Below are 24,876 nucleotides of genomic sequence, written 5' to 3' on the forward strand. Positions count from 1 at the left end.
AGAATTGGAAAATAGAAAAGCACGTAATAGTAATCTCATACTGTATATGGTCCACAAATAATGTGTCCACTACTTTTTTTTATAATTTCCATTCGATGCATCCTTAATATTTTAATTAAAGAAATAATTAATACAAATATTTAGCTTTATGTAATACAAAAGATCCAGGCCATGCTCCATAGCTACTGCTTGTGATTCCATTCTTTGTGGAACCTCTGTACATGGGCAGCCCCGGTTTCTTCTTTACTTTCATTTGCCCTCCATTGATGGTCAGAATTCCACAATGAATACCTGCTCGACATATGGACGAAACCTGAAAAAAAGATGCAAAATGCATAAGGTCTGTGCACCCTGACATGTTAAAGAGTCATTAGAGACATTGAAGTGACTACACAGAGTAGATGATGGACAAAGAGTATAACAATACCCTAGCAAGCAAGTAATAAGCACGATATGTAAAAAGCAGAGAAAAAAACATCTGTCCTGCTCCTGCCACTGGTGGAAGGAGCTCTCGTTATATGGTTTTGTACAGCTATTATTGAATAAGTGTCCTCTGTGTATCTGTAGGTCGCCCTTTTTATCACTTAACTGCTAAGGACTTCCTTGGCGAGTAAAAAGATGATACTTGACTAAAGCTAAAAATGTTGCATCCAGTTTCTGGAGCAATCTTAAAGGGAACCTGTCACCCCCAAAATCGATGGTGAGGTAAGCTCACTGTCATCAGGGGCTTATCTACAGCATTCTGTAATGCTGTAGATAAGCCCCCGATGTTACCTGAAAGAGGAGAAAAAGACGTTAGATTATACTCACCCAGGGGCGGTCCCGCTGCGGTCTGGGTCCGATGGGCGGCTCAGGTCCGCTCCGGAGCCTCCCATCTTCATTCCATGACGTCCTCTTCTGGTCTTCACGCCGCGGCTGCGGCGCAGGCGTACTTTGTCTGCCCTGTTGTGGGCAGAGCAAAGTACTGCAGTGCACAGGTGCTGGGCCTCTCTGACCTTTCCCTGCGCACTGCAGTACTTTGCTCTGCCCTCAACAGGGAGACAAAGTACGCCTGCACCGCAGCCGCGGCGTGAAGACCAGAAGAGGACGTCATGGAATAAAGATGGGAGGCTCCGGACCGGACCTGAGACACCCATCGGACCGGACCTGAGACACCCATCGGACCGGACCGCAGAGGGACCGCCCCAGGGTAAGTATAATCTAACCTCTTTCTCATCTTTCAGGTAACATCGGGGGCTTATCTACAGCATTACAGAATGCTGTAGATAAGCCCCTGGTGCCGGTGGGCTTACCTCACCATCGATTTTGGGGGTGACATGTTCCCTTTAATTCTATAATTTTTTCATACACTTCATATTCAGTGTGCAATTTGCTCATATCTACAGACTTTGCTCATTTCGATGTGTCCCTCCCAGTAATACTTACTGAATGTGTCTGTGTCAATAATGCTGTTGCGCTCTTTACATCTCATGTATCTGTAACGTGGTGTGAGGTGGTAGTCCTGGACGAGGTTGTCGTGTTTTATGCCCCAGAACACTAAATTAAAATGGAGGTCCTGGCTAGGTGTGTAAACTTTAACTACTCGGGCGCTTTGCCCTTGTAGGCCGCATGGTGCTGGTGACTTACTGGTGGCTGGTGGCCAGGACCGGATGTTATAGAGTTCAGTGAGGGAGATCACCACTTAAAAGTAAACTGTCTTTTGCTGAACCATAACATGGGGAGGACTATGTGGAAAGCGGGTAAAAATCTTCATGTACACGTCTCTTAACATACAGAGCATCTTTATACACATTTTCTTTCCTTCCTAAACTCACACTGTTCTGTCTCAGTTAGTTCCTCTGTCATCACCACCACCCAGCACAGTGCTTCCGGAGATTCCCATATCACCGATATTAGCACCCCAGTCCAGTAAGCGAGAGTCCTAATTCTCAATACGCAGTTCGCCATCCTTTTCCCTCTATGGGAACTGCTAATGACGCCATAGAACTACCATCCGGGGCACTCTCTCCGTCTCGTGTTCTCTTCTTTGCTGTGTCCCATTACCTGTTTGGATTGTGAGCTCGGGACCTTCCCTTGCCCTAGATATCACTTTTACTCGTCTCTACCCTGGATCATGCTATTCGTTGCATCGGTGTCCTCTCACTTCAGGGACACCCACTTCATGCGGCTCTGCTCGCTAGTCAGACCATAGGTCTGCTTCTGCTGCACTTTGGGCCCTATCTGCCCTCCTGAAAGGAAACTGTCTCTGTCCCTTCACTTTAGTCCCGCCCACTCTGGGCTAGTCCCAAGTGTTAACCCTAAATTTCCCTAGCAACTACTTAGTGCTGGGCACACTATAACTCTATTACCAATAACATATGTCACTAAATTCAAATGCATTATAGCAACACACGTGCATTCAGGGGGGAATGTGGGCAGAACTTCCGTCGTCCTAAGCTTCTTTCACACATCAGGTTTCTTGCATCAGGCACAATCCGGTGAATGTTGGAAAAACTGGATCCTGTGCAGATTGTGAAAAACTGATGCGACGGATCCGTTTTTTCGACGGATCCGGCTAGCATATCTAGATTATTGGCTATAAAAAAATTTGGAGCTTGCTCAGTTTAAAAAAAAAAGGAATCTGGCACCGGAATCCATCATTTTCCGGATCCGGCACCTTCCAGCTCCCATAGGCTTCCATTCTAGCAAACAGCCGGAAGCGCCGGATCTGGCGCTTCCAGCTTTTTCGCCGTAGACAAAAAATGTTGCTATGGACGTTTTTTCCAGAAACCGGAAACGGCAGATTTGCCGGATCTGGCGAAAAACAGACGAAATGCAATGTCATCCGGCGCAATCCGACACCAATACTAGTCTATGGGAAAAAAAAACGGATCTGGGGGCAACATTCGCCAGATCCGTTTTTTGAAATTTAACCGGATTGAGCCTGACAGCGAAAACCCGATGTGTGAAAGTAGCATTACATATCAGCACAGTTTTAGTCCTGGAGTGATTTTTCCTTTTATAACCCGAGAGGAATCTCTTCTCCCCAAACACTGCCCAATAATGATGTTGGGTAATGTATGATTTACTCCTTCCTTGCAGAATGTACCCTGGGTGCTCTTCTTTCTCTCTACCCTCATACACAGCCTGTTGTAATGCAGATGTGCCCTTATATTGTTCTGTGTATCTTTTCCCAATGATTTTCACTGTGATACAGTACAGCTTGTGTAATCTGCCCTTGTTGAAAATGTTGGTGCTTTGAAATCCACACAGAATATTCAACAAAACAGTAAAAAAATTTCCAGTAAGACTATTCAGAAAGTTTCTTACAGAAGTTTTCCAGGACTTACAGTGGGGGGAAATATGTATTTATTATTATTATTATTATTTATTATTATGGCGCCATTTATTCCATGGCGCTTTACATGTGAGGAGGGGTATACATAATAAAAACAAGTACAATAATCTTAAACAATACAAGTCATAACTGGTACAGGAGGAGAGAGGACCCTGCCCGCGAAGGCTATGTATTTGCTCCTTTGCTGATTTTGTAAGTTTGCCCACTGACAAAGACATGAACAGTGCACCATGCACAAAGCTGGAATGGGCTACAAAACCTTAAGTAAGACACTGAGTGAGAAGGAGACAACTGTTGGTGCAACAGTAAGAAAATTGAAGAAATACAAAATGACTGTCAATTGACATCGATCTGGAGCACCATGCACTAGGTGTCCTGTGCCAAGCAGTTAGGCTAATCTGTGTACCCCTCCCCCATCAGAAGCTACGCAGGAAGCTGCCAATCAGGGATGTGGGTGGGGTTATACAGAGTACAGCATTTATATCATCGCTACATCTACTGTACAGTATAGAATATAGGGAATTATCAAACTTTCACAGAGCAGCCCAGTATGTGACACATCATTGGAATCAGGGTCTCTGCTCTTACATTGTGATGCTCTCGGATTACATAACACAAACTTGCTGACAGATTGTTTCAGCTATTATGTCTCAGTATGATAATCATTAAATATTTTGCATAGCTATGTGGCTTATTGATTGTAATTATGCTTTTCAAAAGGATGACAGCACTACAGGTTTGGAGCAAAAGCAGATACTGGTAAATGGCTTTTAAATAATGAATCCTCTAACAAAAAAGCTTTGCATCAATACAAGATTTATTATTGCAATAGCATCATCTGGTGGCTGATTCAGTTAGTTCTATACACACATATCTTTTAATTTTTTTTATCCTTTTTTAAATAACGCTTCTTCCTTTTGTAATGTGTAATGTAAGATTTTGTTATAATTCCCTTATTTGATTTCTTACATAATTTGCTCCTTGTTAAAGCACAAGAATTGGAAAATAGAAAAGCACGTAATAGTAATCTCATACTGTATATGGTCCACAAATAATGTGTCCACTACTTTTTTTCATAATTTCCATTCGATGCATCCTTAATATTTTAATTAAAGAAATAATTAATACAAATATTTAGCTTTATGTAATACAAAAGATCCAGGCCATGCTCCATAGCTACTGCTTGTGATTCCATTCTTTGTGGAACCTCTGTACATGGGCAGCCCCGGTTTCTTCTTTACTTTCATTTGCCCTCCATTGATGGTCAGAATTCCACAATGAATACCTGCTCGACATATGGACGAAACCTGAAAAAAAGATGCAAAATGCATAAGGTCTGTGCACCCTGACATGTTAAAGAGTCATTAGAGACATTGAAGTGACTACACAGAGTAGATGATGGACAAAGAGTATAACAATACCCTAGCAAGCAAGTAATAAGCACGATGTGTAAAAAGCAGAGAAAAACCATCCGTCCTGCTCCTGCCACTGGTGGAAGGAGCTCTCGTTATATGGTTTTGTACAGCTATTATTGAATAAGTGTCCTCTGGGTATCTGTAGGTCGCCCTTTTTATCACTTAACTGCTAAGGACTTCCTTGGCAAGTAAAAAGATGATACTTGACTAAAGCTAAAAATGTTGCATCCAGTTTCTGGAGCAATCTTAAAGGGAACCTGTCACCCCCAAAATCGATGGTGAGGTAAGCTCACTGTCATCAGGGGCTTATCTACAGCATTCTGTAATGCTGTAGATAAGCCCCCGATGTTACCTGAAAGAGGAGAAAAAGACGTTAGATTATACTCACCCAGGGGTGGTCCTGCTGCGGTCTGGGTCCGATGGGCGTCTCAGGTCCGGTCCGGAGCCTCCCATCTTCATTCCATGACGTCCTCTTCTGGTCTTCACGCCGCGGCTGCGGTGCAGGCGTACTTTATCTCCCTGTTGAGGGCAGAGCAAAGTACTGCAGTGCACAGGTGCTGGGCCTCTCTGACTTTTCCCTGCGCACTGCAGTACTTTGCTCTGCCCTCAACAGGGAGACAAAGTACGCCTGCACCGCAGCCGCGGCGTGAAGACCAGAAGAGGACGTCATGGAATAAAGATGGGAGGCTCCGGACCAGACCTGAGACACCCATCGGACCGGACCGCAGAGGGACCGCCCCTGGGTGAGTATATTATAACCTCTTTTTCTCCTCTTTTAGGTAACATCGGGGGCTTATCTACAGCATTACAGAATGCTGTAGATAAGCCCCTGGTGCCGGTGGGCTTACCTCACCATCGATTTTGGGGGTGACAGGTTCCCTTTAATTCTATAATTTTTTCATACACTTCATATTCAGTGTGCAATTTGCTCATATCTACAGACTTTGCTCATTTCGATGTGTCCCTCCCAGTAATACTTACTGAATGTGTCTGTGTCAATAATGCTGTTGCGCTCTTTACACCTCATGTATCTGTAACGTGGTGTGAGGTGGTAGTCCTGGACGAGGTTGTCGTGTTTTATGCCCCAGAACACTAAATTAAAATGGAGGTCCTGGCTAGGTGTGTAAACTTTAACTACTCGGGCGCTTTGCCCTTGTAGGCCACATGGTGCTGGTGACTTACAGTGGCCAGGACCGGATGTTATAGAGTTCAGTGAGGGAGATCACCACTTAAAAGTAAACTGTCTTTTGCTGAACCATAACATGGGGAGGAGTATGTGGAAAGCGGGTAAAAATCTTCATGTACACGTCTCTTAACATACAGAGCATCTTTATACACATTTTCTTTCCTTCCTAAACTCACACTGTTCTGTCTCAGTTAGTTCCTCTGTCATCACCACCACCCAGCACAGTGCTTCCGGAGATTCCCATATCACCGATATTAGCACCCCAGTCCAGTAAGCGAGAGTCCTAATTCTCAATACGCAGTTCGCCATCCTTTTCCCTCTATGGGAACTGCTAATGACGCCATAGAACTACCATCCGGGGCACTCTCTCCGTCTCGTGTTCTCTTCTTTGCTGTGTCCCATTACCTGTTTGGATTGTGAGCTCGGGACCTTCCCTTGCCCTAGATATCACTTTTACTCGTCTCTACCCTGGATCATGCTATTCGTTGCATCGGTGTCCTCTCACTTTAGGGACACCCACTTCATGCGGCTCTGCTCGCTAGTCAGACCATAGGTCTGCTTCTGCTGCACTTTGGGCCCTATCTGCCCTCCTGAAAGGAAACTGTCTCTGTCTCTTCACTTTAGTCCCGCCCACTCTGGGCTAGTCCCAAGTGTTAACCCTAAATTTCCCTAGCAACTACTTAGTGCTGGGCACACTATAACTCTATTACCAATAACATATGTCACTAAATTCAAATGCATTATAGCAACACACGTGCATTCAGGGGGGAATGTGGGCAGAACTTCCGTCGTCCTAAGCTTCTTTCACACATCAGGTTTCTTGCATCAGGCACAATCCGGTGAATGTTGGAAAAACTGGATCCTGCGCAGATTGTGAAAAACTGATGCGACGGATCCGTTTTTTCGACGGATCCGGCTAGCATATCTAGATTATTGGCTAAAAAAAAATTTGGAGCTTGCTCAGTTTAAAAAAAAAAGGAATCTGGCACCGGAATCCATCATTTTCCGGATCCGGCACCTTCCAGCTCCCATAGGCTTCCATTCTAGCAAACAGCCGGAAGCGCCGGATCTGGCGCTTCCAGCTTTTTCGCCGTAGACAAAAAATGTTGCTATGGACGTTTTTTCCAGAAACCGGAAACGGCAGATTTGCCGGATCTGGCGAAAAACAGACGAAACGCAATGTCATCCGGCGCAATCCGACACCAATACAAGTCTATGGGAAAAAAAACGGATCTGGGGGCAACATTCGCCAGATCCGTTTTTTGAAATTTAACCAGATTGAGCCTGACAGCGAAAACCCGATGTGTGAAAGTAGCCTTACATATCAGCACAGTTTTAGTCCTGGAGTGATTTTTCCTTTTATAACCCGAGAGGAATCTCTTCTCCCCAAACACTGCCCAATAATGATGTTGGGTAATGTATGATTTACTCCTTCCTTGCAGAATGTACCCTGGGTGCTCTTTTTTCTCTCTACCCTCATACACAGCCTGTTGTAATGCAGATGTGCCCTTATATTGTCCTGTGTATCTTTTCCCAATGATTTTCACTGTGATACAGTACAGCTTGTGTAATCTGCCCTTGTTGAAAATGTTGGTGCTTTGAAATCCACACAGAATATTCAACAAAACAGTAAAAAAATTTCCAGTAAGACTATTCAGAAAGTTTCTTACAGAAGTTTTCCAGGACTTACAGTGGGGGGAAATATGTATTTATTATTATTATTATTTATTGTTATAGCGCCATTTGTTCCATGGCGCTTTACATGTGAGGAGGGGTATACATAATAAAAACAAGTACAATAATCTTAAACAATACAAGTCATAACTGGTACAGGAGGAGAGAGGACCCTGCCCGCGAAGGCTATGTATTTGTTCCTTTGCTGATTTTGTAAGTTTGCCCACTGACAAAGACATGAACAGTGCACCATGCACAAAGCTGGAATGGGCTACAAAACCTTAAGTAAGACACTGAGTGAGAAGGAGACAACTGTTGGTGCAACAGTAAGAAAATTGAAGAAATACAAAATGACTGTCAATTGACATTGATCTGGAGCACCATGCAAAATCTCACCATGTGGGGTATCCTTGATCATGAGGAAGGTGAGAGATGAGCCTAAAACTACACAGGGGGAACTTGTTAATGATCTCAAGGCAGCTCAAGAAGACACATGTGCAGGCCCATCTGAAGTTTGCCAATGAACACCTGGATGATTCTGTGAGTGGTTGGGAGAAGGTGCTGTGGCAGATGATACAAAAATTGAGCTCTTTGGCATTAACTCAACTCGCCGTGTTTGGAGGAAGAGAAATGCTGCCTATGACACAAAGAACACCAGCCCCACTGTCAAGCATGGAGGTCGAAACATTATGTTTTGGGGTGTTTCTCTGCTTAGGGCACATGACTACTTCACAGCATCAATGGGAGAATGACTGGAACCATGTACCGTAAAATCCTGAGTGACAAACTCCTTCCCTCTGCCAGGACATTAACCCCTTCACCCCCAAGGGTGGTTTGCACGTTAATGACCGGGCCAATTTTTACAATTCTGACCACTGTCCCTTTATGAGGCTATAACTCTGGAACGCTTTGACGGATCTTGGCGATTCTGACATTGTTTTCTCGTGACATATTGTACTTCATGTTAAAGGTAAAATTTATTCGATATAACTTGCGTTTATTTGTGAAAAAAATGGAAATTTGGCGAAAATTTTGAAAATTTTGCAATTTTCCAACTTTGAATTTTTGTGCCCTTAAATCACAGACATATGTCACGCAAAATACTTAATACGTAACATTTCCCACATGTCTACTTTACATCAGTACAATTTTGGAACCAAAATTTTTTTTTGTGACGGAGTTATAAGGGTTAAAAGTTGACCAGCAATTTCTCATTTTTACAACACCATTTTTTTTTAGGGACCACATCTCATTTGAAGTCATTTTGAGGGGTCTATATGATAGAAAATACTCAAGTGTGACACCATTCTAAAAACTGCACCCCTCAAGGTGCTCAAAACCACATTCAAGAAGTTTATTAACCCTTCAGGTGTTTCACAGGAATTTTTGGAATGTTTAAATAAAAATTAACATTTAACTTTTTTTCACACAAAATTTATTTCAGCTCCAATTTGTTTTATTTTACCAAGGGTAACAGGAGAAAATGGACCCCCAAAGTTGTTGTACAATTTGTCCTGAGTACGATGATATCCCATATGTGGGTGTAAACCATTGTTTAGGCGCATGGCAGAGCTTGGAAGGGAAGGAGCGCCATTTGACTTTTCAATGCAAAATTGACTGGAATTGAGATGGGACGCCATGTTGCGTTTGGAGAGCCCCTGATGTGCCTAAACATTGAAACCCCCTACAAGTGACACCATTTTGGAAAGTAGACCCCCTAAGGAACTTATCTAGATGTGTGGTGAGCACTTTGACCCACCAAGTGCTTCACAGAAGTTTATAATGCAGAGCCGTAAAAATAAAAAATCATATTTTTTCACAAAAATGATCTTTTCGCCCCCAATTTTTTATTTTCCCAAGGGTAAGAGAAGAAATTGGACCCCAAAAAATGTTGTGCAATTTGTCCTGAGTACGCTGATACCCCATATGTGGGTGTAAACCATTGTTTGGGCGCATGGCAGAGCTTGGAAGGGAAGGAGCGCCATTTGACTTTTCAATGCAAAATTGACTGGAATTGAGATGGGACGCCATGTTGCGTTTGGAGAGCCCCTGATGTGCCTAAACATTGAAACTCCCTACAAGTGACACCATTTTGGAAAGTAGACCCCCTAAGGAACTTATCTAGATGTGTGGTGAGCACTTTGACCCACCAAGTGCTTCACAGAAGTTTATAATGCAGAGCCGTAAAAATAAAAAATCATATTTTTTCACAAAAATGATCTTTTTGCCCCCAATTTTTTATTTTCCCAAGGATAAGAGAAGAAATTGGACCCCAAAAAATGTTGTGCAATTTGTCCTGAGTACGCTGATACCCCATATGTGGGTGTAAACCATTGTTTGGGCGCATGGCAGAGCTTGGAAGGGAAGGAGCGCCATTTGACTTTTCAATGCAAAATTGACTGGAATTGAGATGGGACGCCATGTTGCGTTTGGAGAGCCCCTGATGTGCCTAAACATTGAAACTCCCTACAAGTGACACCATTTTGGAAAGTAGACCCCCTAAGGAACTTATCTAGATGTGTTTTGAGAGCTTTGAACCCCCAAGTGTTTCACTACAGATTATAACGCAGAGCCGTGAAAATAATTTTTTTTTTTTTCTCAAAAATGATTTTTTAGCCCCCAGCTTTGTATTTTTACAAGGGTAACAGAATAAATTGGACCCCAAAATTTGTTTTCCAATTTGTCCTGAGTACGCTGATACCCCATATGTGGGGGGGAACCACTGTTTGGGCGCATGACAGAGCTCGGAAGGGAAGGAGCGCCATTTGGAATGCAGACTTAAATGGATTGGTCAGCAGCCGTCACGTTGCATTTGCAGAGCCCCTGATGTACCCAAACAGTACAAACCCCCCACAAGTGACCCCATATTGGAAACTAGACCTCCCAAGGAACTTATCTAGATGTGTTTTGAGAACTTTGAACCCCCAAGTGTTTCACTAAAGTTTATAGCGCAAAGCCGTGAAAATAAAATTTTTTTTTTTTTTTCACAAAAATGATTTTTTAGCCCCCAGTTTTGTATTTTCACAAGGGTAACAGGATAAATTAGACCCCAAAAGTTGTTGTCCAATTTGTCCTGAGTACGCTGATACCCCATATGTCGGGGGGAACCACTGTTTGGGCGCATGACAGAGCTCGGAAGGGAAGGAGCGCCATTTGGAATGCAGCCTTAAATGGATTGGTCTGCAGGCGTCATGTTGCATTTGCAGAGCCCCTGATGTACCCAAACAGTACAAACCCCCCACAAGTGACCCCATATTGGAAACTAGACCTCCCAAGGAACTTATCTAGATGTGTTGTGAGAACTTTGAACCCCCAAGTGTTTCACTACAGTTTATAATGCAGAGCCGTGAAAATAAAACATCTTTTTTTTCCCACAAAAATGATTTTTAGCCCCCCAAATTTTTATTTTCCTAAGCATAACAAGAGAACTTGGACCCCAGAAGTTGTTGTTCAATTTGTCCCGAGTACGCTGATAACACATATGTTGGGGTAAACCCCTTTTTGGGCGCACGGGAGAGCTCGGAAGGGAAGGAGCACTGTTTTACTTTTTCAACGCAGAATTGGCTGGAATTGAGATTGGACGCCATGTCGCGCTTGGAGAGCCCCTGATGTGCCTGGACAGTGGAAACCCCCCAATTCTACCTGAAACCCTAACCCAAACACACCCCTAACCCTAATCCCAACGGTAACCCTAACCACACCCCTAGCCCTGACACACCCATAATTCTAATCCCAACCCTAATCCAAACGTAAATGTAATCCAAACCCTAACCCTAACTTTAGCCCCAACCCTAACTTTAGCCCCAACCCTAACTTTACCTCCAACCCTAGCCCTAACCCTAACCCTACCCCTAACCCTAACCCTAAACGTGACTGAAATACGTGGCACTGAAATACGTGGCACTGAAATACGTGGCACTGAAATACGTGGCACTGAAATACGTGGCACTGAAATACGTGATACGTGGCACTTAAATACGTGGCACTGAAATACGTGGCACTGAAATATGTGGCACTGAAATACGTGGCACTGAAATACGTGGCACTGAAATACGTGGCACTTAAATACGTGGCACTTAAATAAGTGGCACTGAAATATGTGATATGTGGCACTGAAATACGTGGCACTGAAATACGTGGCACTGAAATACGTGGCACTGAAATATGTGATACGTGGCACTTAAATACGTGGCACTGAAACACGTGGCACTGAAATACGTGATACGTGGCACTGAAATACGTGGCACTGAAATACGTGGCACTGAAATACGTGCAACTGAAATACGTGGTACTAAAATATGTGGCACTGAAATACGTGATACGTGGCACTGAAATACGTGGCACTGAAACACGTGGCACTGAAATACGTGATACGTGGCACTGAAATACATGGCACTGAAATACGTGGCACTGAAATACGTGGCACTGAAATACGTGGCACTATGACTGTCAGAAAATGTTCATTAAACGGTTAGGGGTAGAGTTAGGGTTAGGGTTTAGATCCCTTTATCACCTTGATGGTGGTGGGTGGCTTTTCAGTGTGTTTTCTGTTTTTTTCGATAAAAATGCATGCGTTTTTAACGCAAACAAATGCATGTGCTTAAAAACGCAAGAAAATACTGCAGGTTGTATTTCTGAAAATGAACGCATGCAGAAAAAAACCGCATGCGTTTGAAAACGCGACCAAACGCGTACAAAAAAACCGCATGCGTTTTCAATGTTAAATATAGGGAAAAAACGCATGCGTTTTTTTGTGCAAAAAACGCTGCAGACAAAAACGGAAGTGTGAAACCAGCGACGCTTTTTATAGCAAAAAAGTTTTTGCGTCTCCACATTTTGAGACCTATAATTTTTCCACATTTGCTCCACAGAGTCATGTGAGGTCTTGTTTTTTGCGGGACGAGTTGACGTTTTTATTGGTAACATTTTCGGACACGTGACCGTTTTTGATCGCTTTTTATTCCGATTTTTGTGAGGCAGAATGACCAAAAACCTGCTATTCATGAATTTCTTTTGGGAGAGGCGTTTATACTGTTCCGCGTTTGGTAAAATTGATAAAGCAGTTTTATTCGTCGGGTTAGTACGATTACAGTGATACCTCATTTATATCATTTTTTTATGTTTTGGCGCTTTTATACGATAAAAACTATTTTATAGAAAAAATAATTATTTTGGTATCGCTTTATTCTCAGGACTATAACTTTTTTATTTTTTTGCTGATGATGCTGTGTGGCGGCTTGTTTTTTGCGGGACAAGATGACGTTTTCAGCGGTACCATGGATATTTATATCAGTCTTTTTGATCGCGTGTTATTCCACTTTTTGTTCGGCGGTATGGTAATAAAGCGTTGTTTTTTGCCTCGTTTTTTTTTTTTTTTCTTACGGTGTTTACTGAAGGGGTTAACTAGTGTGGCAGTTTTATAGGTTGGGTCGTTACGGACGTGGCGATACTAAATATGTGTACTTTTATTGGTTTTTTTTTTTTAATTTAGATAAAGAAATGTATTTATGGGAATAATATATTTTTTTTTTTTCATTATTTTAGAATATTTTTTTTTTATTTTTTTTTACACATTTGGAAATTTTTTTTTTTACTTTTTTACTTTGCCCCGGGGGGGACAATACAGATCGGTGATCTGCCAGTTTGCATAGCACTCTGACAGATCACCGATCTGCGAGAAGTACAGGCTGCTTCACAGTGCCTGCTCTGAGCAGGCTTCTGTGAAGCCACCTCCCTCCCTGCAGGACCCGGATCCGCGGCCATCTTGGATCCGGGTCTGGAGCAGGCAGGGAGGGAGGTAAGACCCTCGCAGCAACGCGATCACATCGCGTTGCTGCGGGGGGCTCAGGGAAGCCCGCAGGGAGCCCTCTCCCTGCGCGATGCTTCCCTGCATCGCCGGCACATCGCGATCATGTTTGATCGCGGTGTGCCGGGGGTTAATGTGCCGGGGGCGGTCCGTGACCGCTCCTGGCACATAGTGCCGGATGTCAGCTGCGATATGCAGCCGACACCCGGCCGCGATCGGCCGCGCTCCCCCCGTGAGCGCGGCCGATCGGCTATGACGTACTATCCCGTCGGCGGTCATACGGGCCCACCCCACCTCGACGGGATAGTACGTCAAATGTCGGGAAGGGGTTAAAAATGGGTCATGGCTGGGTCTTCCAGCAAGACAATGACCCAAAACATACAGCCAAGGCAACAAAGGAGTGGCTCAAAAAGAAGCACATTAAGGTCACAGAGTGGCCTAGCCAGTCTCCAGACCTTAATCCCATAGAAAATTTATGGAGGTAGTTGAAGCTCCGAGTTGCCAAGCGACAGCCTCAAAATCTTAATGATTAAGAGATGATCTGCAAAAGAGCAGTGGACCAAAATTCCTCCTGACATGTGCGCAAACCTCATCATCAACTACAAAAAACATCTGACTGCTGTGCTAGCCAACAAGGGTTTTGCCACCAAGTATTAGGTCTTGTTTGCCAGAGGGATCAAATACTTATTTCTCACTGCAAAATGCAAATATATTTATATAATTTGAACAATGTGATTTTCTGGATTTTATTTTTGATATTCTATGTCTCAATGTTAAAATTAACCTACTCTTAAATTATATACTGTTAATGTCTTTGTCAGTGGGCAAACTTACAAAATTATTATTATTATTATTTAGTTATATAGCACCATTGATTCCATGGTGCTGTACATGAGAAGGGGTTACATACAAATTACAGATATCACTTACAGTAAGCAAACTAACAATTACAGACTGATACAGAGGGGCGAGGACCCTGCCATTGTGGGCTTACATTCTACAGGATGGTAAAGAAGGAGCCAATAGGTTGAGGGTTGCAGGAGCTCTGGTGTTGGTGAGGCAGTAGCTTCGGTAGTGGTGAGGAGGCAGCGGGGTCAGTGCAGGCTGTAGCCTTTCCTGAAGAGGTGGGTTGCAGGTTCCGTCTGAAGGATCCGAATGTGGTTGATAGTCGGACGTGTTGGGGCAAAGAATTCCAGAGGATGGGTGATATTCGGGAGAAGTCTTGGAGGCGGTTGGGTGAGGACCGAATAAGTGTGGAGGAGAGAAGGAGGTCTTGGGAGGACCGGAGATTACGTGAGGGAAGATATCGGGAGATTAGTTCAGAGATACAGTATATGGAGGAGACAGATTATGGATGGCTTTGTAGGTTAGTATTAGTAATTTGAACTGGATACGCTGAGGGAATGGGAGCCAGTGAAGAGATTTGCAGAGGGGAGAAGCGGAGGAGTAGCGAGGAGAGAGATGAATTAGTTGGGCAGCAGAGTTAAGGATGGACTGGAGAGGTGCAAGGGTGTTAGCAGGGAGGCCACAGAAAAGGATGTTGCAGTAGTCAAGGCAGGAGATGATGAGGGCATGCACAAGCATTTTAGTAGATTGACAGTTGAGGAAAGGACGGATTCTGGAGATATTTCTGAGCTGGAGGCGACAGGAGGTGGATATTAGGATTCTGGAAGAACCTGAGAGTGGACCCCCTGGGTCGTGGCTCTAGAGCCCCCGAGGGGGTGTGGACCAGATGGAACCACCCCCTATACAGGGAGCGTTAGGAGCAGGCCCAAGGGTGATGGAGACACAACTGCTAGAGCCAAAGGGGTGACTACAAGGAGGAGAGGAAAAGAGACAGAGGGCCAAAGGTATTGGATACAAGCTGGGAAAACTGGGAGACAAGACTAGATGCCTGAATGGTATGGCTGAGGCACAGGTGTGGCACAGCAGTGACACAGCAGTGACACAGAACGGATATGGCAGACACACAGGGCGAGCGCGGCAGTGGTACAAGGCAGGCACAGTAGTGACACGAGGCAGGTACGGCAGAGACTCAGGGCAGGCACGGGAGAGACACAAGACTGGAACGGCAAGGACCCAAGGCAGGCATGGCAGAGACTCTGGGCAGGCACGTCACAGGACTGGAATGGCTGGGACACAGGGCAGGCATGGCAGAGACTCTGGGCAGGCATGGGAGAGACACAGGACTGGAACGGCTGCGACACAGGGCAGGCACGGCAGAGACTCTGGGCAGGCACGGGAGAGGCACAGGACTGAAACAAAAGAGACATAGAGGGGCCTGAGGATAATGCAAAGAAATACCCTAAGAAGCACAGGCGTCTTACCTAGGAAGACGCTGGGAAGATATACTCGATGGGCGCCGCCATATTGGGGAACAGCCACCAGGTCGCGACCTCCCAGGGAATCCAGCAGTGAAGGAGGTGCTACTGCGCATGCGCAAGTATACGACGCACCGAGACCCGGAAAAGACAGAGCAGGATCAGCGAGGGACCGAGTCGGGAGCGTGCCGAGGGATGGGAGAAGGCAGGTAAGTATCCAAGGATGTGACAGTGGAAAGAGCTTAGATGTGTGGTTTCAAGGACAGGGCAGAGTCAAGGGTTGCTCCGAGGCAGCGGACTTCCGGTACGGGGGAAAGCACAGGGGTGAACCTAGCCTCTCTGCTGCCTGAGGTGAACTGCAAAACGGGGCCCCCAACCACGTAGTAAAATCAGTACAAGTAAGTCTTAGCAGGACCATATTTGACAACTTCAGCTCATCTACATAGGGTAACACACACCAACTCTGCCATATCCCACTTCCTTACTGCTTTCAGATCTGAACCCCAGCTGGTTCACATAGCTTATCTACTTCTGACAGTGTGATGGAGGGAAGCTGTGAACCGTGACAGAGCTGTGCAGAAGCAGCATATGGGGCCGGTGGGGGTGTGTGGCGGGGGCGGGTGTTGTTTTTTACAGTTACTTACTGCCAGTTACTGCTCTGCGACTAGTCCGACTCCCAGCAATGTGTGTCTCCCAGCAGGTCAGGAGACTGGGCACCGCCTCTGCACCTCAACCCGGGTAAGTAACAGTCACCTGTCAGGCATGTCGCACGTTAGGTTGTTGTGACACTGCACTGTCAGCAAGTGTCAGAGCAGGGATTACAGGGAGAGTCGGCACCACGTGTTCTGACTGCCGCTCTGCCGCCCCCTGTCTTTAAGGATGCTCCACCGCCTGAGGCAAAGTATTCAACTAGCCTCATGATAGCAGCGCCCCTGGGAAAGCGTGATGTTGTTAATTGCGATAGATAGGTCAGGCAAGGAAGATCTATGAGATGGAGGAATGATGATGAGTTCAGATTTGTTCACATTGAGTTTGAGGAAGCGAGAGGAGAAGGAGGATATGGCTGATAGACACTCTGGGATTCTGGACAGCAGAGAGGTGACGTCTGGGCCAGAAAGGTAGATCTGAGTGTCATCAGCATAAAGGTGGTACTGAAATCCATGGAACTTTATGAGTTGTCCCAGGCCAAGTGTATAGATTGAGAAGAGTAAGGGTTCTAGAACAGAGCCTTGGGGGACTCCAACAGAGAGAGGGTGGGATGATGAGGTAGTGTGGGAGTGGGAGACGCTGAATGTGCGGTTGGAAAGGTATGAGGAGATCCAGGATAGGGCAAGGGATCAAATACTTATTTCCCCCACTGTATATTGGAGATCTATCAGATTGGTGGGCGTCTGACACTTGTAATGGCCACACCATCATTGCTTTGAGATGTAAACAGTATCCAAAGCCGGAACAGCAGAACATACACTTTCTAGTGACTATTCTTGGGTACTGCTGCATAGATGCAATTTACTGAAATTGTAGCTGAGCTGCAGTACCTGAGAATGGCCGCTACCCGCTATATAGAGCTGTGCTGTTCTAGCTCACTAGACTGTATGTATGGATTTAAAGCTAAAGAAAACAATGAATCCTCTAAATAAGTCACAAGAATGTAATCAGCAGAAATCTGGACCTATTTGTTAGAAATCCTAAGTGTTCATATTACTGTAAACAACAATCCATATTTGATTGTCAATTAAACCTTTACTAACATTATTATTTCTGAGGTCGTCTCTTTGGCTTCTGCAGCTCAGAACGTACAGGACCCCGACAAGTATATAGAGTTCACAAGGAAGACTTATGACTGAGCTATACATTGTGTCGGCCCCAAAAATCTATGATGGCAGAGTTGGCCACAACAGTGGCAACTAAATATCATTACCCAAAATAGTTTTTTAACTTACATCTGCGTAGATGTTTGTTCCCCAAAGAAATTTATTTCCAAAGCAACCAGATGGACACCGGACACTAACAAATGTAAAAAGAACAATGATTTAATCAGTTATTTTAATTCAGAATTAGTGGTGTCAGCGACCGGTGCAAGATATGTATTTTGTTGCGCCGAACATTGAACTCTCAGAGTCCAAACAAATGCAGATGCCATTAAAGTCAGGCTAAGATCACATTTCCATTTTTTCCTGAAGAGAAGCACTGCAAAATGTTTGGTTTGCCTCTCAGTGCACCCTAAGGAGGAGCTGCCTAATATGTCCTGCTGTTCCTGAGGAGGGTGTTGTGCAATATGGCTGTGCCACTCCTGGCCTTGTACCTCCCTAACCACTTTTTAATCATAGCCGTTATACTGAGCTCTTTATCATCTCAGTCATTTACATCGGCTGCTGCACTCTGCATAGGCAAAGTCACTACTGTTGACCTGCTGAGGTCTGTAAAGTCAATGCAGCTGGCAGAGCGTGTGCTGCCTTTATTTCTCATACTCAATTGTGCGAAACTCGGATGAGTCTCGCATGTTAATACCCGGCGATGCTGCCGGCATTGAGATCGGCCCGTGTGGCCGCATAGGAATACATGCAACTGCACGCTCCGCTCCTCTGTGCCAGGTGCAGCGCTGGGTATTGCCATGCGATACTCATCCGAGTTTCTCGCAAGTGAGCATGAGCCCTTAATCTGTAGCTCATGTTTTCTGCAGGCCGGGCACTCACTCCTCCAATGCTCCGATAGTTGAAGCCATGCTTGTAAGCTGCTCATTGAATAGTCCTGCCATCCTGGATCACATCAACCATGGTAGGGGGGGCCAAAATTTACCATCTCTATAATATTTGGAAATCAGGACAACTGCCACTATGGACTCACCTTCCCGCTACCCCACTATACAGAATTATTTTGGCTGTGTTCACATCTGGATTGAAGCCTCTGCAGCAGACTCTGTCAAATTGCAGAAATACCTATCTCAGATGTGAATGATGCCTTAAAGAGTTTTTTCAATTTCTGGAAACCCCTGTCCTCCAGCTGGAGTTTGTTTTAAAAAAAAACCCAAACTGTACTTTACTCACCCTCTCCAGCTCTAGAGCTGAGTCTCTGCCCCTGCTCCTGAAGTCCGTTATTGTCTGCAGAGCTGACATCACGTTAACAGCCTCAGCCAACTCAACTCAGGTAGAGCTCACGAGTTCAGTTATTGGCTGCAGCGCTATCTGCATAACATCAGCGCTGCAGACAATAACAGACACCAGGAGCAGCATCGCAGGCTCATCCCTAGATGCGGGAAGGGTGAGTAAAAAAAGTGCTCTTAACAAACTTCTTCCACTTTTGGAAAACCCCTATCTTTCCCCGGCTGCAGGGGGGAGACAGGGGTTTTCCAAAAGTGGAAATAAAAAAAGGGTTTGGTACTATGTTAGCCAGTTGAAAAAACATTGCTCTGAGTTGTAAAAACAAGATAATCTTGTAGTTATGATATCTTTTAATGGTTAACAAAAATATGGTAAAATAAATAATGTTACAAAGCAAACTTTCGAGACTCAAAAAGCTTGTTTTGTAACATCATTTATTTTATTTTTGTTAGTCATTAAAAGGTATCATAACTACAAGATTATCTTGTTTTTCCCACTGAGACCAAAAGTGAAAATAACCTTTAATGTTGTACATTTGTTTACGCAGGACGTAAATACTTTTATTACTTACTGAGTGAGTGACTCTCGTAAGTCGCTTGCAGTAGTTGAACAAGAGGCTTGTACTGGATAAAAGAAAAGAACATGAGATGAGTGAGACCTATCATAGGTCTTTTACATACTTGTAAACATTCATAGTGCAAAATTCAAGACATGAAATCCTCCAGAAGTGCCCACAAACATCCACTTTTGGGCTTAGTTTGGCTAAACTCCCCTGCAGCATTGTTTTGCAAGATTGGGACTGTTGACAAGTATTGTATTCTCTCCTCAAAAAAAATTACCCTTCTGATTTATAATCTGAAAATATTCGCATACCGAATTGGTTTTTAGATTTTCAGAATACATTTGAAATTGTCTATGTATTTTTCGCAGCATATATAATGCTAAGAACAGTATAAATAGTATACAAAGAAATAGCAGACACTGCTGAGATTATGGATACTTGCCTCTGCCAAATATTGTCATCAGTGTGCGGGACAAACTGCGGACCATGCTGCCAGCAAAACAGACATGTCTACGTGTTTTGCACATGGACACATGGTCTGTGGAAACACACTGACGTGTGCAGACCCATAGATTTGCATGGGTCTACGTGTGTAAGTGTCTCCATTAGTTGTAGAAATTGTCACTGCACGTACTGGAGACACTGACCCGTGAAGGGGGCCTTATAGGGAATCCATCTCAGGTTGGTTTTATCCCTCAAGGAGTAACGTGTCTTTGTCCAGGAATCTTTCTCTCCACGAGTTTCGCAATGGTATCAAACAAGGGAGATGAACAATACATTGTAATATTTTTTACAATGTGGGATATGATGGCAGTTCTAGATAGAATTTAACTCCCATGAATAAATTAATTAAGGTTACTTATTTTTCATGGCTGGTTTTGTCTCAATTCTGTGACAAGCGCTCTGGTGTCAATCTGTCTACTCAATAAGGCTTTCTTGGATCCAAATGGACTTCGAAAAACCCTTTAATGATTTGAATGTAGTGATTTATTTTTTAAATATACATAGATTTCTAAAAAGATGCGGCTGGTTCTACTGGTAATGGCATAATGGCCTCCAATTGTGGCCTAACACTGTGGCATTGCTTCCACAGGGCCAAGTTATAATCACTATGTTAACGTATGATGTCACTGATGTCACAAGGGACAAAAAGTACAAAAAGATTTTACATTCTGAAAGTTTACTTCAAACATTTTTATTTCCTGCTATCTATGAAAGTAAAAGTGATTCCTTTTAATCTAAACCATGTTCCCGATCTAGCAAAATATAAAAAAAATTAATCCAGCCGGTAAACAGCATAACAAGAAAAAAACAAAATGCCAAAATTCCTTTTTTTTTGGTTTGCCGCAGCATTGCAATAAAATGCAATAACAGGTGATCAAAACCTCATATCTACCCTAAAGTGGTATCAATAAAAACATCAGCTCGGCATACAAAAAATAAGCCTTTACTCAGCCACAAATCTGGAAAAGGAGACGCTATGGGTCTCGGAAAATGGGTTTATGGGTCTTTTTTTTTAAATTTTTTACAAACTTTAGATTTTTTTTTATAATATAAATAAAAAATAATCTATATTTGTTTGGTATCTGTGATCTGGTGGTCTTTGTGTTACTTATTTTGTTTGTTCCGGAGTCACTGGAACACTACAAAATAAAAATGAATGTATATTATTTAAAAAAATGTCAAGTAATTAAATTGTTTGAAGATTAATGTAGCGAGTATGGAGGACTCTTACTCCACAGAAGATTCTGATATGTCCTTGGTAGTTGTTGTACAAGATGCCATCAGTGCAAGGAAAGGAGGAGGTTGCATAAAGTTACCTTTTCACAAACTGAACTGTTGGATATTGAGTTGGCAGAGAACGGAGTAAGGAGTAATGGTCATCTAATCTTGATAGTTTGCTTTCTTCGTGTTTTAATAAAGGGAAAAAGTTTAATCACAGATCTCTATCGCATATAATTCAATGGAGGTTAAAGTGAAAACTTTCCATTGGCAAAACACTGACAAGGCAAATTTTGCCCAATTTTTTTTTATTACATAGGTTATGCTGTCCTCATACACGTTAGCACGGTGTGTAATGAGACATGTAGCTAAACCCCCCTGTCTTCTTTAAGAAAAAGAGGCTGTAAAGTTGTAACCTAAATTATGCTCTATTTTTCATGCGTTTTCAATAACAGGAGCATTTCAGAATATATAACTGTACAGTATGTAGAATACAGATAGTCTGCAATACACGGTAAGATGAGGTAATATACGAGTGGATGACTATGTATTTAATACAGCAAACACTGATATACACAGGACTGTAACACACAGATAATGGCTTACTAACTGTGCTTAGAGCAGGCTATTTACAAGGAGCATGACAAAAAAACTAGTGGTGTGTTTTCTCCTCAGTATCATACAGGAACAATGGCTGCTGTTCCTTTCACAGTGTCATAATAAGACCACAATGCAACAGGAACAATCCCACAATGCCCTAGGAACTTCCCATTATACATTGCAGACTGAACTAGAATGTATATACTAAATTGCCAGCAGATGGTGCTGTTACCTTACAATATAAAAATATAGGAAGGATTAATATACACAGAAAATACATGTCTGTAATAACTGAGACACAAAAAAATAACTAAACTTTAGACAGCAATTATACTGCTAGGACAGAACACTCTCCGCTTGATGTCAACCGATGTCACTATTGTGTTTATTGGACGAGAACAGCAGAACGAGTTCCCCTACTGGCTTGAGGAACAATTTGGTCTTGCCTTGTTTCCCTATTTTTACTTCTACCTTACGTACTCGGGAACGTCTGGGTAACGAGACCTTATGGCCTTTCCTTTCTCCGAGACTGACAATCTTTCATTAGTACTCCATTGCCAGACTGGAGTTTAGGCTTGCTGGTTTGTCACTTTCTCCTCTATTGCAGAGTAGGCAAGTACTGTTTTTCCACTTGTCCCAAAAAGCATTGGAGAGACCCTGTACTTGTCTCCATTGAGTCCTGTAATGGTCTTTAACATTAAATTCTCCAGGCGGAGAACAATTAGGTTCTGTCTTCTGCGTAAGCAGCAGGGTTGGGGTGAGAACAGTTGGATCACCAGGATCACTGGAAATCTGAGTCAACGATCTGGCGTTTATGATGGCTGACACTTCTGCCATGAAAGTTGTCAAGCTTTCCTGCGTTAGCCTTGCAGATCCTTCTTGTAAGAAGATTGAATTGAGGATTCTCCTTGCCACACCTATCATTCTCTCCCATGCGCCTCCCATGTACGAAGAACGTGGTGGGTTGAATGTCCAAGTACACCCTTGTACACTTAGATATTTTTCTACATCATTCCTATCCAAGTTGGAAGAGAGTTGCAGTTCTCTTGCTGCAAAGTTTGTTCCTCGGTCAGAACGAATATGTTTGACGGGTCCTCTGATGGCACTGAAATGCCGGAGAGCATTAATAAAGCATGAAGTGTCCATAGATTCGATTACCCCTATGTGGACGGCTCTAATGGATAGACAAGTGAACATAATCGCCCATCGTTTCCGGTTCGCGTGGCCTCCTCTGGTTTGTCGGACAACCACAGACTAAGGACCAAACACATCTAGACCAACGTTGGTGAAAGGTGGATCTGTGCTAAATCGGTCATATGGAAGATCTGCCATCTTTGGAATCTGTGACATACCACAAAGTTTCTTGCAAGTAACACAGATAAAGATGAATATGAACACATCTCTTAGCTCCAACTATCCACAGTCCAGATGTTCTTAAGGCTCCCACTATGAACATACAACCTTGGTGCTTTGTCCACTTGTGGTAATGTTGAACAAGCAGTGTAGCTATGTGGTGTTGTCCAGGACCTATAATAGGATGTTTCTCTGCAGAATCTATTTTTGCCTCTTTAAGGCATCCTCCTATTTTTAAGAAACCATCTCCATCGATGACTGGGTGGAGTTTCCTCAGAACACTATCTTTTGGCATTGGTCTCTGGTTGGTTACACAAGTCAATTTCTTTAGCGCAGTTTTCATGCTGTACATCTCGGATAATTACATTTTTTGGCTGCTCTAGATCGAGAGCTGTGTGAATATGTTTACAATGGTGCCAGCGCTCTTCAGAGTCTTGAAGTTTAGGTGCTAAGTCTGTATTATATTCTTACATATCTTCTCCATGAAGGTAAAGAAATGATCTCTCATCTCTGGTTTACTACAGAAGCCGTGCCTGAGGGAGACAAATCGTTTGTAAACTTGTTCTCTGTTGTTAGGCAAGCATTGTCTTTGAGATTTGAAGGGTAGAGGTGCAATCCAGCTCTTAGTTTTGTCCTGCACCATTCCTTGCTCCATCATCTCAAGGAACAGTCTATCTTAAAATGACATTGCTGTACGATTATCTTCTTTCGTCTTGTGGAAGACCGTACACTCAAGGTGATCATGGTTGCCATTCATGATGCAATCATCATAGACACGGCTTGCTAAGATACTTGGTGCTGATGTGCTGTGTGGCAACTGCTTTATAAATTAGTGATTTTCACATGGTTGAAGGAGAGATGGACATCCATTCTCGAGCGTACTGGTAAGCATGTTGTTAACCACTGTCAGTTTGTGTGCACCTCCTAAATAGACCCCTCCTAGAATGACCCATCCACGGTCGAGTCTATGGGCATATGGAGCATTGTGTGAGCCATTGATCTGTTGTCTAACCTTGTGGACTCGTAGAATATCTCTCCCAAGGAACAAGACTATTTGAGCCTATGGGTCAAGGCTGGAAATCAAGCGTTCTATAAGCTTCAGATGAGGATGAAGGGATGCTCATGCCACTTTAGGGGTAGGTATCTCTGACCTGTTGTCAGGAATCTGGTTACATTACAATATGGTTGGTAAAGGCAGACACATTTGGTCATCCATAGACTCGACTACGTAGCCTGTTGCTCTCCTACCAGCTGTCTCTATAATACCGGTAATAAAGTAGCAATTTAGTGGAAAAATAAAACTTAACTTTTAATTTAAAAAAAGGCCAAAAAAAACCTTAGACAGACACATGGACCAAAAGTGCAGAATATAGTGCAACATATAAACAGCAACCATTAGTTAGCATATGGTAACATCAATACTGACCATCATATAGGACAATAAGTCCTGGCAACATCCAACAAATGACACCATACAAGCAATATAATAGCAGACCTGAGTGCAATTGTCAGATAATCATGTCATAAATTCATTACTGTTAATCACAGCAGACAAAAACAGTCTGACCTGCTGGTCATGCATATAACCCTATAGGTAATGAGAGTGTGTATTAAACCCGGATACAATATGGAACACTCTCACCTGATCAGACGACATGTTGTGTCAGGATAATCCATTGGGGGTAAATTCCAAATAAGGTGTGCTGCTCCCAACGCATTTCCTTAATCAGAATTCTTCAGGGAAGTATATAGCATGAATGTGGGGGCTCCCACCATGATGGCACCACGAGGCCGCTGGT

At 43.5% G+C, this 24,876-nt stretch overlaps 1 protein-coding gene across 1 annotated transcript in view; it reads right to left on the reverse strand.

The window, feature by feature from the left end:
* Window positions 1-4,256: 4,256 nt before the first annotated feature.
* Window positions 4,257-24,876, reverse strand: part of LOC143788294 (uncharacterized) — an 84,860-nt gene continuing 64,240 nt past the window's right edge. The window contains exons 25-27 of the mRNA XM_077277833.1: window positions 19,412-19,463; window positions 17,683-17,746; window positions 4,257-4,644 (exon numbers count right to left, since the gene is read on the reverse strand). Coding sequence (XP_077133948.1) covers window positions 4,459-4,644; window positions 17,683-17,746; window positions 19,412-19,463 — 302 coding nt within the window. The 3' untranslated portion in view covers window positions 4,257-4,458. The remainder of the gene's footprint in view (window positions 4,645-17,682; window positions 17,747-19,411; window positions 19,464-24,876) is intronic.

Source organism: Ranitomeya variabilis, chromosome 8, assembly GCF_051348905.1.
Source record: "Ranitomeya variabilis isolate aRanVar5 chromosome 8, aRanVar5.hap1, whole genome shotgun sequence".
Lineage (NCBI taxonomy): Eukaryota > Metazoa > Chordata > Amphibia > Anura > Dendrobatidae > Ranitomeya > Ranitomeya variabilis.